Source organism: Acanthopagrus latus, chromosome 20 (assembly GCF_904848185.1).
Source record: "Acanthopagrus latus isolate v.2019 chromosome 20, fAcaLat1.1, whole genome shotgun sequence".
NCBI classification, from domain to species: Eukaryota; Metazoa; Chordata; class Actinopteri; order Spariformes; family Sparidae; genus Acanthopagrus; species Acanthopagrus latus.
In genome coordinates, this window is record NC_051058.1 from 18,390,532 (window position 1) to 18,409,583 (window position 19,052).

The 19,052-nt window shown below is 42.7% G+C and overlaps 1 protein-coding gene and 1 long non-coding RNA gene across 2 annotated transcripts in view; one reads left to right on the forward strand and one right to left on the reverse strand.

The window, feature by feature from the left end:
* The window catches only part of LOC119010157, a 31,086-nt gene extending 20,190 nt beyond the window's left edge, over window positions 1-10,896 (forward strand). The window contains exon 2 of the long non-coding RNA XR_005071919.1: window positions 10,595-10,896. This is a non-coding gene — a long non-coding RNA (uncharacterized LOC119010157). The remainder of the gene's footprint in view (window positions 1-10,594) is intronic.
* Window positions 10,897-13,586: 2,690 nt separating this feature from the next.
* On the reverse strand, window positions 13,587-19,052 carry kcnj2a (potassium inwardly rectifying channel subfamily J member 2a). Its single transcript, XM_037082085.1, has 2 exons — window positions 18,900-19,052; window positions 13,587-16,866 (listed from the first exon to the last, which is right to left on the reverse strand). Exon 2 carries the CDS (start codon window positions 16,620-16,622, stop codon window positions 15,339-15,341), a length of 1,284 nt encoding a protein of 427 aa, XP_036937980.1. The 5' UTR covers window positions 16,623-16,866; window positions 18,900-19,052; the 3' UTR covers window positions 13,587-15,338.

Sequence of the window (19,052 nt, forward strand, 5' to 3'; positions counted from 1 at the left end):
GGAATGGACATTGCCAACTTTCATTTTAGGAATTGAGTTGGTTTCACTCTCTGTTTCTTTGACTCAGTAATTTGCGGCACCGATCAAGTCTCAACTGTACTGACTTTCAAAGTTCTGCAGTTCGACTTCAAATGCTGTTCTGACTGGGGCATACGTTACAGTTTCTACCATGAAGACCTGCAGATTATGCCAAAATAACTGGAAAACTTCTCTGGAAAGATGCAACATTTGCAAGTTTGATTTTCCAGCCTTGTGAGCACCAACCATGGAATTTATTTGAAATATCTGATACGATACGATCAGATCTCAGTAATAGCTCAAAACCTCAGCAAATAAAACCAGAACTGGAGCCTTGTTTCTGAGAAAGTTGTGACATTGTGTTACACATTACTAAAACTTCCTAATACTCAATTGAAAATGGTACAAAGACAATATCTGTAGTGTTTTACCTCATCCACTTCATTGACTTTTGTAAATAGATGCATATTCTGAATTTGGAACCTGTTTGGAACATTTGACAGGTAACAAGTTCATTGGTAACAGGTGATAGTATCGTGATTGGGTATGCAAAGGGCATCCTGGAAAGGCTCAGTCGATCAATCACAATCAAGGATGGATACTACATGGGCTCAGGAACACTTGCTAGCATATGGTTACACATATTAAAAGTTTTACGCATCGTCCTAATTTGGAATCTTCTTGTCTATTGGCTTGCGCAACTTCAAGGTAAAGCGTGAAGTATCTCTTTCTAATTTGTGTGAACTGACCCTTTAATGTACTATTTCACACTTTGATTGTATGCTGTGAGCGTTTCGAGGTCAGGCAGAAGTTGGAGTAATGTATCCAGGATGCGGCTGCTCTCAGAAAAAGGTGAGAGAAGTGAAGTGGCTGCCAGACTTCTGCCAGTGTAAGGCTCCCTCTCTGAAACAATCCCATCCTGCCCACAGCTGTTGTTTTCTCTCCTCTCTGCCGCAGTCCCCCGATTAACCACACTGACCAGTGAATAACCCCCTCCCCTCCCCGTCCACTCCTCACTCACTCTGAATAGTTAATCCCTCTCTCTGTTTGTCTGTAGATATCTGGCACACACAGCAATGCAGCCTTATCCCGAGCTTCTGTGGTGTCCATTTAATCATTGACAATGTCTTTGTATATCTTGCATCCTGCGCGATAAAATCACCATGCTAACAAAGCCACGAGCGCTCCTGACAAAATGAAAATGAATAGCACTGTACATGGAGCTCTGCATTTACCGTCCTCAATGCTAATTGTTGACTTTGTGTGCTCGCGTGTAGGACAGAGTGCACTCCACACGTCATGCATGATGACTGTACTGTACTGTTGGTACAGCAATGCTTGTTTTAATTAATATGCCAGGAGGCTGGTCATCTGATCCACAAATCAGGTCATATCACGTTCTGTTCTACTTTTTTTTTTTTCACATATCATAGACCAAACAATGATTTGAGTTGCAGTCCTAATTACAAGAGCCCAATCAGACACTTCAACAGTTGAAACCTCAGAGAGAAAAGCTGAAAATAATCTTCTACGTTTTCTAAAGACTTAAACAATTTGTCACTGATCACAATCTTTTTTGCCGGTCAGATAATCCAATAAGCTTCACTCTGCATAATCCAATCTTTCTCTGCTCATCTTCCTGTTTTGGACAGTGACCTGACACAGTAATTTGGTCAGGTATTTTCTCCTCATTAGAAAAAGAAATATCCTTCACATGATTGCCACTGAATGAAAACACCATTATATAGTTGACTGTCATGGCAGCAACAAAATGCTTGACACATCGAGTATCTGTGACTCCTGGTAAAAATTCACGACACAGTTTGTCTTTTAAAGGGGAGATTCTGTGGAGACTCTTTGTCTGGAAGCTGGTTATTAGTTTAGGAATGGAGTCTGCCAACGTGGACTGATGTTAGCTACTACTGCTCTCTTTAATCGAAGCATAGAGCCACATCCTCACAAACCCCGACCTGAGTCCTTGTCAAAGAAATCCACAGTCCATCTCACAGTGTAACAGAAAGTGAGCAAACATTCAGATTCTGCTCTGATTTGCAGGCCAACATGAGGAGAGCTCAGAGATAATTTTGTAACTCTTAGGATTGAGACATGGATTTATCTTCTGTGGCGGGGATCCGCAGCGTTGACCCCCACTGTTGCATGTTTATGTACCGTACTATTGACTGCCTGAAGTAAAGGGTGGGGGCACATAAGTTATCCTTTATGATGGTGTAACTCCTGTGAATTAACCCTGCACTGTTATCACGTGTCCCTGTAAAGTCAAGAGGAAGATGACCGCAGGCTTTCTTTGAGACGTACATCATCCAAGTATGGTGCTGACGGCAACAGGAGCCCTCTGAAAAGCTCTGGGATGAAGAGACCCAGAGCTCTGAGCATTTTTGTTCCCGTAATAGAACTTTAAATCTTAGACAACATCAAGGAAAGTGTTTAAAACTGACCTTTGTCTTTCAGGCTTAACCCGTAAGAACTAGGTGAGCTGACATCCTAACCCAGATCTTGAAAAACATATTTTTAGCCCACCATACAGTTGAACTAAGCCAGTCATTGTGACGTTAACGAGATGCCCAGAAGCACGCGTTCATGCTGAAAAGCCCTCTTGGTATAGATAGATCCTCTGGTCAAATTGAAACTGCTCACTCTGCACTTGACTGCCCAGAAGAGGAAGAGTCGCATATCAGCTGTAAACCCTGAACAAACAGTCAGTAGATCCTTCGAGTTATCCCTCCTAATTCTGCAACCGGAATCGACGACACCGCTACGTGGAGGCAAAGCTGGTGTAATAGTGTGAAACATTGTGATATAGTGGTAAAGCAATATGGCAACTCATGCACGGGGCAGCAGGTCGGCATGTGACCGCCTGAAACAACTCGTGAGCCTCGTGGAAACTCTCTGCTCAATTATGACGCACGACGACAGAGTCTCACTGTGAAGTTAATTTTGTGTTAAACATAATCATCCCCAAAAGGCCAGTTGTTAGCCGACCAGTAGAGCTCTAACACTCATCACACACACCAGAAACATCATTTAGATGGACGGAAAATCCAAGACAGTGCAGTACACTCAAAGTTAAAGTTTAGGCTGATGGGAATAATATTATTTGGTCAAAAGAAGAACATTTGGATACATTATATTTTCCTCTTGATGATGACGATGATGCCAGATGGAAAGTCAGGTGATCACCAATGTGATTATGATCCCTGAACCGTCCTGAAAAACAAATTTATTTCTCCCAAAGTGAATGTTTCTTTACTTTCTAATCATCTATAGATGAAGTTTTAGCACTCAGAGTACTTTAACCTCAAAACGTACTCAGCTGATGTGCTTTAGTACATCTGTTACTGTAGACGTGTTGTAACATTAAACAACAGTCCACTGTTAACGTTCACGTTCCTCTGAACAGAAACTCTCAGTCCATGCTTTGTTGTGGTCTGTGCTCGGTTCATAAGTGTTAGTTATAGTGATGTGTTAACATGGCAACCATGTAATTAGGCCTGAGGATGGCATCAGAGGAAGGGTTTTATCCCACAGGAGCCATTTTAGAACACTTCAAACTCAGTTAATCATCCTCAGACTTGACTTAACGCTCATTGCAAGATGGAATCGATGGCTGGAACCATAAAAGTAAAAAAAATAACCTCGTTTTTATCTACTCTCAGTCATTAGTTCTCAACAAAATGAGACAAAGAACACATTTCTGATCAACATTCACTACAGTGGGACGATCTCCACACACAGCAGAAAAACACGAGTTAGAGCTTTATGGCAGAAGCAGCAGGTTATGTAATGTCAGTCCAGCCACTGCGTTTGACGTCACCGGCCAAAATATGATAAACAGCTACGTTCCAGTGGGTACCACTGGCAGCGCAGTTATGGTGAGTTGAGTCTGTGCCAAGGCCTCGTCTAAGTCCCCTCTTCAGTGAATCTCCAGCCATCAAACATTACACAATGTGATTTAGCCGCCCAGCAGCTGCCACGTACAGTACCGACTGTCGGTGTCCAAATTTAGGAGGAGCAAAGAACAAAGACAATGAACACTGTCGTACACGCAATCCCTCGCAGTACATCAGCCGGTGACCTTCAATATACTTCATGTAGGAGTCTGTCATTGATGAGCCTTGTAAGTGAAATCATGATAAGTGTGTCCATCCTCCTGCTGAGGTGAGGTGTAGACAGGTAATTGGACTGATTTGCTGTTTTCTTTCACTTCATTCATTCTCAACGTTCATTTATTCATGTTACATAATTCCTCTCCAGAATAGAAAAGGGGTTATTTTGTCCCAACCAATCATCATTGACTGAGGTATCCATCCTCTGGATCATTTGAGTCAATACAAATTCTAAGGTAGTGGTTTTGGGGACCAGTAAACTCAACCAATGTGGATTTATTATTATTATTATTATTTTTTTTAAATTTTATTTCTTAAAGTACAGATTTTCTGTTGTGGCTGATGACTTCCCTATTTGTAATTCTGCCTCCAAAACTCTGATTGTCTGTTGTGCCAACTGAGGAGACGGTCATTTATTTGTTTAAATTTAGTGTTTTCTGAATATTTTTGGCACCCAAAAATTAATGCAGCACATTTACTTTAACTTTTATTGAATATCCATGCACATGCACCAACATACTAATATAACAACTTTTGAGAAGTGTACATCGAATAATTTTTTATTGAAAAACACTCAAAAATGGGATTTAACCCTGTGAAAATCGGACTGAAAGGGGATCGACTTCTCGCTAAGTTTTTTTGAGGTCATCGCCCTGCCTTTCCCCTCCTTTCCCATGACACACATTCTCTCTCCCTCACACAAACGTACAAACATCCTTGTTTATTACCCTTAATTAGCCAAGTATTCTAAGCCAAACTGGTTCTTTCAGCTCTGACACACTTACGGGTTGTTGATTTAATTGGCTCAGACTTTTAAATTGAACTAAACACCGAAAACGTACCCAGCATGTGATCCTGATGTCAGTGTGTGCTGTTTGTGTTCACGTTGGTCTCTGCTCACGGTTGTTGTGGTCCGCTGTCCTCCATCACTGCTGACCTGTGAGACAAAGTCTGTTCTCTGATTTGATTTGTCCGACGTGTCATGTTCTATAAAAAGAACATGTGAGGCCGGATTGAATTGACCAAATGATGCGAGCATGTAATGATGATGGTGATGATGATGGGAACGCATCCTAATTGGCCGTTACCGTGTGTGTGTGTGTGTGTGGTTATCAGTGGCATGAGGCAGCAGAGATCCGTGTTCGTTCCACAGGCCGTGTTATTAACCCGTAACGTGTACCTGTCACCCTCGCTGAAACATTGTCACCCTGTTGTGGTCCACCACAAAAGACCGAATGTGAGTGTGGCGTTACGCTGCTACATCACGCTGCCACTCACATCACTCACATTCTTTGGCTTTTTTGCCAACCTGACATTCTAGTGGACGTTTTATAAGCGGATAATAGGAGGATCAGAACTGGAATTTGTTGAACAAACTGTGGTGCTTTGACTCGGAAACCTTTATTCCACAGCACACAGAGTCCGTAATGCCGCATTCTTCACCCAGGTGAAGCAAATGGATGATGGGCTGTTAAAACTTTTATTGCACATTTGATGTTCTGCGAAAACAGAAAAAGGGGAGTAAATAAAAACGACACAATTGCTACAAATTGCTGTGAAATTTGTAGGAGAAAAGATCCTTTCAGCATGATCAAAATGCCACTTAGTAGAGTGCATACCTCCACTGCGATCCGACAACCCATTATGTATTTACTAGTAATTTACAAAATGTCTTTATCTTGCAATGGTCCTGGATCCGTCCCTTTATCTGGATCTGCACCAGGTGTAAATGGAGTGAATGGGTTCTGTTCTGGGTCAAGACCAATCCTCCATCCAAGTTTGGTAGATATACGTACTTTTTGTGTAATCCTACTGACAAACTGACAAACCAACCAAAAAACACAAAAAGACACAGGTGAAAACTTAACCACCTCTGAAATGTCGGTCATAACACACAGCTGCTTTTGATTGGTTCTGGCTGGAATTATTAGATTATGTAAGGTGCATTAAATAAACTTGGAGACTGTCCATGGTAAATCCCAAACGCCTCCAGGCTTATCAGTTCCTTTCATTAGCGCTGACATGTTTTTATGATGGTTGCACATTGAAAAACCACCACTTCAAACATTTTTGTCTACACTGCTGGAGACTCGGGGCAGAGAGGAAGAAGTAGTGTGAATGCATGACTTCATTTCACAAAGAAAGAATACAACAGTGCTGTAAAGTCTGTAAAATTATCATTTTAAGTGGAAACACCAGCAATATGCTGAAACGTCTTTCTCTGCAACATGGGCTTAAATCCCAGGAACGTCATGTGTTGGACACCCTACACATGAGTGCTTCTGCAGGCTCAGCAGATTTGCTTTGACTTGAATCTGTGTGAAAAATATTCTCTTACATCCAGTACGCAGAACTGCTTCAAGATTTCACATGTTGCTTGTTGTGGGCAAGTCTTTCCTTGACTAAGTGTAAGAGATGGACCTCAGAGAGTTTTCTTCATGAAGTAGGCGTAGGTACTACCCATAGTTCCAACCATAAACTGCAACATCTTTAAAATCTAACCAGGAATGTTTGTTCCAGAGTTGTTCAGCTGACGTTTGGCAACTTCACTCTTTTCTCAGGAAAACAGTGGATCACACTGGCAGGAAGTGATTCTGTGGTTACTAGTGTAGATACAGTCTACTCATAATTTGGTTTTATTGATGAAGACAGACCCTGATTTAGTTCCTTTTTCAGCGTCTACGTCACATGTAATAATGTGTTTTAGTGTTCATATACTGGCTTTATTTAATTAGTACACATTTGTTGATGTGAAAGAATCTGACGTAGCAAACATTTAGCTGATCAGGTGCTGGTTCTGTTCATCAGCTGGTTTTGTTTCTTCTTCTGCTTCTTTGCAAAAAACTGGTTTTGTTTCCTATTCATGACGTTTGCTTTCTTTATTACATCCTAGAAGACTGTAAGGAAGTGGCACGCAAAGCAACGCAACGCTACCAATAAATGTCAGCTGTTGTCATTATAAACCAGTTGATGGAAACACAACTAATTTGCATGTTCCTCCACATCACCAATTCCTGCCTCACTTGGACATGTGTCTTTAACCATTTGGAGACTGAATCTGTTTTAGACACATATGTCATGTCTCCCTGCCTGCTTGTCCTGACAAATCACAGCTGACCGGCAGCTTTGTATCCCAGCATGTTTCTTATTTTCTCTTCGTCTGTCAGCGACGAGGAGGCTAATCTCTGCCGCTGAACGTTTGCCGCTAAATATGAGGACGACCCCATCTGTCAGACGGCAAAGCCCCCCTGCAGGCTCAGGTTGCTGCACCTAACGTGACCCCCAAGCTCTACGCCCCCCCCCCGGCGTCCCGTTAACCTCAGCTACCACTGGGAGGGTCAAGGTTAGGCTGCATGTGCCGGGTCTAATGTTGGGCTGATAGTGTTACAGCCCAGGGGAGAGCCCCAGACCAAAATTATCCAAATTTAAGTTGACGTGGACTAAATGACCGGACTGAGACCACTTTCAAAAAAGGGTCCAGGGACTCTGGTTGGTTCGCACCAGAAGGTTTTAGGACCAGTCGCTATGTGAATTTAGGATTGTTTCAAACGGTCAGCTAATAAATCAATCGGCTGAACTGTAAGTTAGCAAGATATTGCTATATTAGTGATCTTTTTAATTCTCGGTTGTATTCTAGAGTCGCTGCCGGTGAGCAGATTCAGGAAACAGAGACACTTTATCTGGTCATCCGGCAAAGAGGACAGCCCCCAAGGAAGACATGGAATGAATTATTCAAATTGTGACATCACAACATATTGTTTACTGACACTTTGTCCAACCCATTTTAAGGAAAGAAGCTGCATATTAACAGAAACATGCTGCTGTTGAGGGTGTTGTTTAATCGGGGAAGCAGTCGAGACGTAGAGAGCTTCTGTAGTTTTTTTTTTATTTGTATGTAATTGATGTAAGGACTGGGTTTATTTTCTGTTTGACATTGGCTGTGACCTGTTTGTTGACAACACAGTCCAGCGATGTAACAATGCGACCGTCCGTCACCCCCGCTGCTCTGCATTTTGCCAAATAATGCCACCGATGCGAGCAGACGTCCGCAGTGTGCCAGATGCCCAAAAGACTCAAGCGTGAGGATCTGAAACACACTCAGAAAAAAATGTCAGCAATGAGCAGAAAAAGATGTGATGAGTGCTGAAGAGGTTACGGTTCAGGAGAAAACGATTATGTGGCGTCTGATGACAGGGGTTTTGTCTCCGTCGGTGACAGTGTTTGGCGTCACATCAAAGACGGGTCAACGGCAGTTGGCTGAGCTTCAAAGTGAGGCTCCAGCGAGAGCCAGCGAGGCGTTTCAGGTCCACTGGATGGTCAGCTCCTCGGAAAATTCCACCAGCTCTCTGCAGGCCTGCGCGGCTGGGATGCAGTTACCTCCTCCATTATTATTATTATTATTATTATTATTATTATTATTATTATTATTATTATTATTATTATTATTATTATTATTATTATTATCATTAAAATGACTATGAGAGTTCCTCACCTCTCAGAGAATTACTCAGTCCTGCATCTGATGTTTGCAGTATTTGTAAAATGAGTTATTGGAAATAATTGGGCGATATTTGAAGAACTTTGAAACGGTTACAAAGCAGTCAAAGAAGGAAATGTTTAGAAATGTCAAATCTACATCTGAATCTATATCAGAATACTGCTGCTGAAATGATCAGTCGACAAAATGATTTGACAGAAAATTAATTAACAGCTTTGGAGATTAATTTCCCAATGAAAACACTCAAATTCAAGATTCTCAAATCTGTCTGAAATCCATTTTTTCATTCTTCACATCGTTGTAACTTGAATATCAGTGGGGCTGTTTGACTGTTGGACACAGTGAGATTTCAGGGAATCACCAACAGTTCTTTTTTTTTTTAATATTCATAGACTACACCGTCACCTGGTTAATTGTAGAAGTCATGAATAATGAATGCAAACTAATGCGATCATTTGCTGCAGCCCTGTAACACACACAGTGGCAGACACTTCGTGAATAGATGTGCCAGCTTTTTCTCACTCATGTAAATGCCGAAATTCACGAGCAAGAATAAAATTGTTCCCAGTAAGATAGAAAAACACAAAATCCTGGATAACCTCAAATTATCCAGGATTTTGAACTTTCCGCCAAATTCTGTTGATACCTGTTACAACTTATCAAATATCATTTGAACTGGTTCGAGGTGACAACAAAACGGCATGGGAAAGGGAAACTGTTCTTTCTATAAATCAGTGATTGAAAGAGGTGACCGAGATGAGCAAACAGCAGATCAGCAGATGTTTTCTCTCGTAATAATCTCCACCGGCTTCAGAAACTTGTCAGATATAACTTTGGCAGCTGTAGCCTTGACAGGCGCACATCAGGCGCGGTGGAGCCTGTGGGGGCGTTATTGTAAACCGGCAGTAACGTTGTTGTTGGTGGCTTCGGTGTTATTGTTGTTTTCCCTTTTTGTCCACTTTTACATCCAACATTTACACAGGCGACAATATCATGTTTATGTCAGTTGATCCAAGTCCAATTTCACTGTTTTATCTCTTATGTCTGTTTTTGTTCTTCTGTTTAACTGCACCAGTCCACATGTAACTTATCCAGCAGATGCACATTTGTGCCTCTGTGTTGCATTAAACCCTCAAAATAACACGAGTACACCATTAGTGCTAACTATATATTAATCAGAAAGTATTAAAGATACTTAGCTGGCAAAACTAACATGCTGGTACTTCTCACTGAAGAGTACTGGCCCAGTTAAAGCCCTGACTTTGCGCTCCTTTGTTTTAGGGTTACACCTGATGATATCTGTGTTCCCGTTATTATGGTCCTATTGTTGTTCAAAGTGTTGCCTACGTAAGAGGAAAGTGATTATTCAAGTCGATGTAGTGAAGCAGGCTCTAAAAGTGTCATCATTACTATTATAATATCGCAATCGGAAAGAATTTCCTCTTTTTTTTTCCCGATGGGTAATGACTCTTTGCAATCGGACTTGTTTGAAACGGCGCTCGTTCTCTATGAGGAACGTCAGAGCAGCTCCGAGCCGTCCACCTTGTGTGCCGATGGTTTTGTCTGGCCGAGCAGGGGTCCGTGTGAAGCAGGAAGACTTGGCTTCAGCTAAAGACAAAACACTCCGGGGATCACAGGTCTGGACAAGAGCTGAGCCCGTTTGAACGTCGGGTTCCCAGAAGCCCCGATAAAAGCCACAGGTTCCGGTTATAGTTCAGGAGCGCGGACTGTGTTTGTGTTGCAGCTCCGACATTGTTGTTTCCAGATTGCGGCTCTGAACGCGGCTCAGTCAGCTGTGTAGCGTGATGTATAAAACACAAATAAATAGTGATAAGAAGTAAACTGTTTGGATACTTGATATCTCAGGGGTTTACTCTGAAATAATGGGAGTGGGCCTAACATTTACCTTTGGATGTTTACTGCGCTGATACACTGTTATTGTTTTCATAAACAGGGAGCGAGTCGGGCTGCACAATAGAAACACAGACGGTCACCTACAGCACCACGAGCTGCCGCGCTGTTCCCCCCTCAGGCAGGAAGTAACCTCAATGTGCCTTTCCTGCTCACAACTTTAAATTAATAATTCAATAAATAAATGCAATATTAAATGGTGTGACCGGAAAGTTGCTCCCTACTTTCCCACCAGCATCGTCCCTCAGGGACAAACGGGTGCCACCTTCTATGGCTGGAAGAAAAAAAGAAAAGAAAAAAACTTCTTTGTTTATCAAAATATAAATAAATAAGGTGGATTTCTTTTTTTTTTTGCCACTGTGTTGTGTTTTATTGTGTTTTTTTCCTTTATTAAATCTTGTACTGGGCTGACTGTTGTGGTTCAAAGCATGTCTCATAGAGGAAATATGAAACACAGATCCTGATTATAATAACCAACTGAAACAACTCTGACTCATTTTCTCTCTCTTCCCCTTTCGAAATGATCGAGATGAATCGGATACCGTAACTGCTTTATGTCAGATGAATGGAACACACACGCACACACTCACACACACACACACACACAGAAGCATCACGTTCAAAGCTCAAGCTCTGACTCCAGAAGTTGACATTAGTGTCAGTCTTCCTTAATGGTAAACCGAGGAATTTTCCATTGAGTCGACTTCACGTCCAGATTTTTTTCTTTGTCTCTCTGTGCAGCTGAGGAGGAGAGGTAGAGCCGTGGAAGACAAAATATAACCAGCATGAGAAAAAAAAAAAAAAAAGGCTTCCTCTTTCTCTCTGCTTTCTCAGAACTGGAATTGAATCCAAATTAGAATCAAGTCCTGATGTTTATAACGGGACAGTTATTAATCACAAAGTGAATCTCGACTGAAATCTGTGCGCTTCTGACGGACAGATGTAATAATCGCGGACCTCGTCTTTGACCTGAGGGTTAAAACTATCCAGGAAAAAGGAAAAAAAGAAGCCAGGATTAGTGACATTTTTTGCTTTGAAGAACAAGCGAGGTTGAGGAAAGCCCTGAGATTGAACCGAAACACTGAATGCTTCTCAAATCAAGACGGACGCACACAGTTTTTTGCTTTCATCTGATATTAGGAGTGATCGCCTCCGGTGTTCAGCACAGGGAAATGCATTTCCTGGCAGACAAAGAGAAACGCCACCGCTAACAGGAGTGGCGTTATCGAAACATGAACATGGCCAGCAAGGGATTTTTGTTTTTCCATGACAACTTCCTGTGGCACACTGCATACAGCCTCTCCAAAATCCAAAGTTTCAAGTCTTTCAACGTACTTGAGGCATTTTCCCGACAGCGTGCGCACACAGCTACGTGTGGAGTCTACCGCCTTGTTAGCAGCTCTCTGAGACCAGACTTGAGCTAAATGCTAACATGCTCGTGGGGTAGATGCTAACATGCTGATGTTTAACTGGTGTGTTTGCCACGTTCACCATCATAGTTGAGGATGCTTACATTTGCTCGATAGCGCTAAACACAAAGCAAAACTGGGGCTGATGCTAATACCGTTAGCTTTGAATGTTCGTACAGTCTGTGAGAGGTTGATGGAGCAGTTGACCATTATCAGGGCCATAATCAGTGTCGTCACCGGGGTACGTACGTCTCTAAAACAACATTTACACCCGCTGACTGACAAGACTGTTGTCTTGTGACTCAAGTTTCCCCCGCTGAATGGTTTCAAACCTGCGAAACCAAGCAAACATTTGAGCGGACATTTTAAGGACCGCAGAGACAGATAGGGCGAGAGAGGATGAGAGACAGATGAGCACAATGTATGTCAAGAGGTAGAGAACAGGGAGAGTGTTAATCCGTCCTGCGACAGCGGAGGACGCAGGATGAGGCAGCTGCTTACTGTCACGGTTCAACTCAGTACAACACAGAGCTGCTGGAGATTTTCCCACCGACACACTGCTGCTGCTCTCCTGTCAGTACGCAGAGGTGGGAAGTTACTCTGTGCAGTAAATGCTTCTATAATGTGAGGTGGTGGTACTGACACGTATGCTCCACCTGCATCTCAGAGAAAAATATTGTGCTTTTTACCCCGTTCATTCGATTTACAGGTGCTGATTATGCATTTGGCACGAAACAACACCACGCTGGCAGATGACTGGTAGAGATCTTGTTTCTCAAACAATAACACTTCAGCCAAGTTTCTCAAAGGTGTTTTGTCAACGAAACACCTGCTGTCAGACGTCTGAATTCATGTATTCAGTGTGAGACTTTTTCCTGATGAAGTGATAATTATCACCTGCGAATGTAACCAATCTGAAATCTTCACAGTTAGACACTTTCATTTCAGATTTGTGAAAACGTGTTGCTGCTGATTCCTGTAAGGAAAATAAACCTGTAACCCAATTTCTTTACATTATTGCCGTCCTTAGCACTCAATCGATTGATGTATATAAGCTTTGACAAACCAATTAGAGCTCAACACATATTGCTTTTTTAGCAGACATACGGCCGCTTTTTGCAATGATTCCAGAAATGTAGTTATGAAACACTTGTGACAAACATATAATATGATGTATGTAACAGAGGCAGGATATTTAACAGTCACAAAATGAATTGAATTGTCTAGGATGGCATCTTAACACCCCAAGCATCTTTTTAAAAACTTATATTGATGCATATCAGACAACATACCCTCTGATACCAGTATATCTGTGAACGGCCGATATCTGCCAACTGATATATCGGTTGGGCTCTAATGATCATAGTGTCGAAAAAACTTTTCAGATCCTAACACGAACACATGAGCAGCACAGTAAAATCAGTGTTAAAAAATGCCCTGCAGCTGCTCTCTATATTGAGCTGTGCTGTTTTTTTTACGCGTCACACTTTATTAATCCAAACAGTAAACTCAAGTCTCATCTGAGCCACATTTTTGTTTTTTCATGAGTTTTATGCAAAATTTCATCCGATCTTGTGAAAACTTCCCCAAAAACTGAGTACAAAAGTCTCGACAAGCCAACACAGATTCAGTGATTCTGATCGTCCACTGACATTTTATTGAAAAAAGAACAATATCATATCATGTACAATAATAATAATAATATTAATAATAATAATAATATTAATACAAAAATCTGTACATTCCATGGTTTTGCAGTACATTTGGAAGACTGATACAAAATAACTGCAACAGGGTGAAAGGGAGGTATTTACACATGTGAGGATCTGTGGAGACGAGAGGCCTTCTGTCACGGTTTCTCTTAAAAAAAGAAAAAAAAAAAGATACAGGATATAAATTTGTATTTTGTGCAGTACACCTTCATATGCCGGGGTTACAGTACACTTGGCTTTGACCTAGGCTTTTCTCAAATCTTACATTCTCGAGTAAAACAAGGATTAAAACAGAGAATGAAAACTCAAGTAGTGTTGATGATACAGCAAAAAAGGGAAGATGTTTCACCGGAGATTTGATATTTCTTCATGACAACAGCCTCCGATCATAACACTGTATCAGAATCAGATGTTAGAAAGGAGTTCGCTAAAAACATACCACTTCATATTTATAACCTTTAAAGCAGTTTTTAAAAAAAAAAAAATAATAATAATAATAATTTAAAAAAGTTGAGCTTTTGGTTCAAGTTGACACCAAGAAAAACCTCCAGATGAGACTGAATTATTACACAAATAGTCTTTGCCACCTCGGTTGATTCACACATCTTCTCGCTCGTTTGACTCTCCAGATTAAGGCTTGATGAAGTGGCTCAAGATAACGATGATCGACGTTTAAAAAAAATAATAAAACTGATAAACTGTACACACATTCTTGAAAAACAAACTTCATTAAAACTCCCTAAACGCTCTACTTCTTTGTACCAAATCTAACCAGGTGTTGTTTTATTTTTTAAAGACACACGTAACTATGATAATAATACTCTTTGGCATTTTTTATCAACCGTAAAAAAAAAAAAAGTAAGGAAACAAAAAAAGCAACATTATTATAGCAGCACTTTTAAGAACATTCAGATTCTCGTGTTACCCCGGTCTCTCTTTAAATTAGATTTTTCTGTCAGTTTGATGCCGTTAATACTACCCTGCTCTATCTCTTGACACGAGCAGGCATGTTTCTATCGGTCCGACCAGCAATGAACAGACTCTCAGATCAACAACAGCAAAGGATTAAAGCAGAAGATCAGAAAAAAATCAGTGCTGTCAAGTCCTAAAAGTTCTCTACAAGTCAAGGAAGCTTTTGGTGCAGTTTATTTCGACTTTACTTCGATGTCTGCTGTGAGACCAGCTCGTGAACAAATACTCTACTTGTACCTTTGTTCCAGACATCTACCTGTTGTGTCCTACGAGAAAAGTTTAACTAGCAGCACTTGAGAACGTGTTCTAACTCTAAAAACTACCGTTCTGACAGCGTCTTGTTCATGCCGGCCAGAGAAACTGAGACATGCCTGCAGTTTTCAAGTCATCTCGACAACAACCTCCCTCTCCGTCGTCCTGCAGTCACCAGACACTGAGCACACATTCATGGGGACTTCTTGGAGAATTCTTCCTGCAATATGCACGTGGTTCGTCATAGTGCTGTGTTTTGTCATACTGTATGTAGTGAAAGTTCAAACAGACTCCTACATACAAGGTCCTAAAGCTTGCCGCTTCCCACAGCAGTACCGTTCGGCTTGTCTTCTACCCAAGGCCCAGCTCGGCTCGTTGTGCCTTTTGGAGCAGAGAGGTGATTTTAGAGAATCTCCTTACGTGAGGTCTGAGGTCTGAACAGTCATATTTCTGATTCTCGTCTCAGAGGCCGGGGCTCCAGCGGCACCGTGGCTTGGCTGTGCTCGTTCTCTGAGATGTTGTCCGTCTGGGTGCCGTCGGGCCCAACGCTGCCCCCGTTCCCCTCGTCCGTGTCCTCTTTGTTCTCCAGCGCCATCTCATTTTCGTAGCAGAAGGAGTTGGAGGTTGAGAGAATATATTTTTTCTCTGCAAGGTCTCTTGCGCTGCACAGTGGGGTGCTTGGCACCTCGTATGTCTTATGGAATCGGGAATAGTCCACCTTGTAGTAGTTCTTCTCCTCGAAGAGCACCGGCTCGAACCGATGGCCCCAGAGGATCTCGCCGGCGATGTAGGAGCTGCGGCACTGCGTGGTCATGGCAGTTGCCTCGACCATTCCCTCCAAGATGACAACGATTTCGAACTCTGAGTTCTCCAGGTCCTGTTTGCTCATGTCGTAGAAGGGGCTGTCCTCGTCGATCTCGTGGACGATGGTGATGGGGGAGACCAGGAAGATGCGGTCGACTCCACTGTCGAAGCCCACATCTATGTCCATCTGATCAAGCGGGATGTACTCGCCCTCTGCCGTTGTACGGGATTTTAGAAGTTGTGCCCGCACATGCGCCTCAACCAGGTGACTCTTCCTCAAGTTCCCCACACGCCACATCAGACAGAGCTTGTTGTCCCTCATGGCCACCGTGGCATTGTGGCTAAAAACCAAAGTCTCATTCCTCTTCTTGGGCTTTGCCATCTTTGCCATGACGGCACCAATGATGAAGGCGTCAATAATGCAGCCAACAATGCTTTGGAAAACCACCATGAAAACAGCCACAGGGCACTCATCTGTCACGTATCTGTAGCCGTAGCCAATAGTGGTTTGAGTCTCAATGGAGAACAGGAAGGCCGCGGTGAAGCTGCTCACATTGGAGACGCACTTCTGGGTGTCGTTCTCTAAGTCCCCGTGGAAAATGGCCACCAGCCAGAAGACGCAGCCGAAGAAGAGCCACGACAGCAGGAAGGCGAGGCAGAAGATGATGAACATCCACCTCCAGCGGATGTCCACGCAAGTGGTGAAGATGTCAGCCAAGTACCGCTGACCTTTCTCGCTCACGTTGATGAACTGCACGTTGCAGTGACCGTCTTTCTTTACAAATCTGCTCTGCGGCTGGTGCCTCGTGTGAACCTTGCTCTTGCCGTTCCCGTAGCCGTTGGGTACTGCCATAGTGGCAAGCTTCATGCCGTCCTCCTCTGATGACACAATGCTGTAGCGGCTGGCTCGCACGCTTCCCATCACCTCAGTCTGGGAGGGCTGTGCTGCTTCTGCTTTGGAAAACAGTCTGAGTTTCTGGAAAAAGCGTTGGAGAAACAGTTTTGAAACGCTTCTGGGGGACCAACTCAGAGAGGAAATGGTGACAGAGTGAGGCGGGCTGAAGGGACACTTCAGCCTCACTGGCCTCTCGATGGAGTGCAACAAGAGGAGGATGAAGTGGTCACTCCTCTTTCACCAGCTGACTGGACCGCATCAAGATCATCTGCTGCAGGAAAACAGAGACAAGAGACGACTGTTAGTCAAACCAGCTCCAGATAGATTAGAAAAACAGAGAAACATGACATGTCAGAACTGATAAATTCATCACTGCGAAGCCAGGCGTGTGTGCAGCCTGAGAAAAACCTTTAAAAACTTTCTGCCCAGTGTCAGTGAAGCTCGTCTGCCTGTGCCAACAATATTTCATTGAGCTATGACAAACAACAACAGTGATGTTTAACCTCGATCTAACAGTTCAACTTTCACTGAGAGAGGCCACCCTGTAATTGCACTCCAGTCCCATTATTGGTCACTTTCAAAGTCGACTTGTTTCTCTTGGCTGCTCCGCGCTGACCTGATCGTTGCTGACTGGATTGTGGGTTTCAGTGTTTCTACAGGATCCCATGAACTGATGCTTCTACATAACTGACAGATCGAGTTCAGAAACCTGATGTGCGGATCCTCTCTCTTATTACATTTTAGTGCAAGGAACTGAAAATGCACCACAAGTTACGGCTGTCAGAAGCAGCGATACTTCAATATTATTTCGAGATCACGTGTTTGAAATGATAGCCGCATTCGATAAATGTGTTGGCGCGTGTTCAGTGACTGTGTATTGTTCCAGTAGTGCTCAAAACTCAAACTTTTCTTTTCATTTTGATATCCGAACAGCATCGTTTTATGCCATCGTGTCGTATTGAAGTTTTAAATTCTAGTATCTTGATAACTTTACAACAAATTGCACCGAAGCAACTTCCAGTCTGTGCACATTTTTTTTCACAAAAACAGGTTGCACTTTAAGTTTTCATGAAGCATTTAAAGCATTCATCTGCAAGAAATAAACCCTCAACTTTGCAGAGACGGAGCAGCGAGTTTATAAGCGACATTATGATGTCAGCCTCGTAGGTTGAGTTTACTCGGCCTGTTATCTTCCAGGAGCTTTAGGAGAGAGTGCGAGCTGCATCTTTGGCTGTGCAGCTTGTTGACTCTCACTGAGTCCTCTGGGACTTCTCCGCTCTGCTGCAATAATGGCTGTCCTGAGAGGATTCTCCTGGCACAACTACAGCACCACTCATTAGTTTTGGCTGTCCGGGCAACAAAGTCCAGATCGACCTGATGCACCGTGTCACTGTGCTTTCTTTTATTTACTTTTCACTTTTTTTGGTCAGGACAGATTTCCCTCTGAGTCATGAGACTTGAAGCTTGCAGTGAAACCAATACATCGCTTCGCACACTCCCTGAGTCACTCTGTAGTTTCATACCTGCAAAAATAAAACTGGCTGATGCAATTTGTCTGCCAGGTTTTTACATGAAACCCTCAGGAAAATGCGTTTTTCTTGAGTTACAGGCTTCTGGTGACATGCACGATTGAATTTAATTACAGAGGACGCTGTATTGTTGAGTATTGTGTAATCTTTTTTCTCAGATGATGGCTGTTATGTAAATTTTTTACTTGTCGAAGCAGCAGGGTTTTTTTCTCCCCTTTTCCTGTGGCCAAATCATCACTTTTTGTTTCAAAATTAGCAGCTTTTGTGGGAGAACACTGCGACAGAGACTCCCTCAATAAATATCTCATTATTACTACTTACTATTATTATATTACAACTATAAAGTCTGGTGTTTTAAACAGTGTCATTAAACAGTATCTGACTGTTACCAGACGCACAGAGCTGCTCTGAGAATGCACCAAATGCCAGCGACAAATGTTAACAGGTGCGAGGGAAGGAAGGAAAAAAAAAAAAAAAAAAAAAAAAGACTTCTGATGCAATCATGCACACACACCCCTCACACTGAGACACACATGCACGTTTAATTTCCAGCTCGGCACGTCAGAAATGTCTCTTAAAGTCAACACAGAAGGAGCGAGATGAAATATGAGCGGACAGAGAAGAACATTTTGGCGGGTTGTGGCAACAGAAGTCGTGCGTAAAAGCCAGGAAGTCGGCGCGTCATGGAGAATAAACCGGCCCAACATAAACAGCCACATCTCATATTCAACAGACTTTATGATAAAAGAAACAGCTGGACTCGTGTCTGCTCTACCTGTTGCTCATCTGTGGACTGTGTTGGCTTCAGCTCGCTGAAATATAATCCAGACGTCCTGTTTTGGCCTCCGCTATCCTCGGGCGCGCTTCTTTATTTGTTTTGGCCGATCAAAGTGTGAAACTCCCCTCACATCTCCGGAGGACCGGTCTC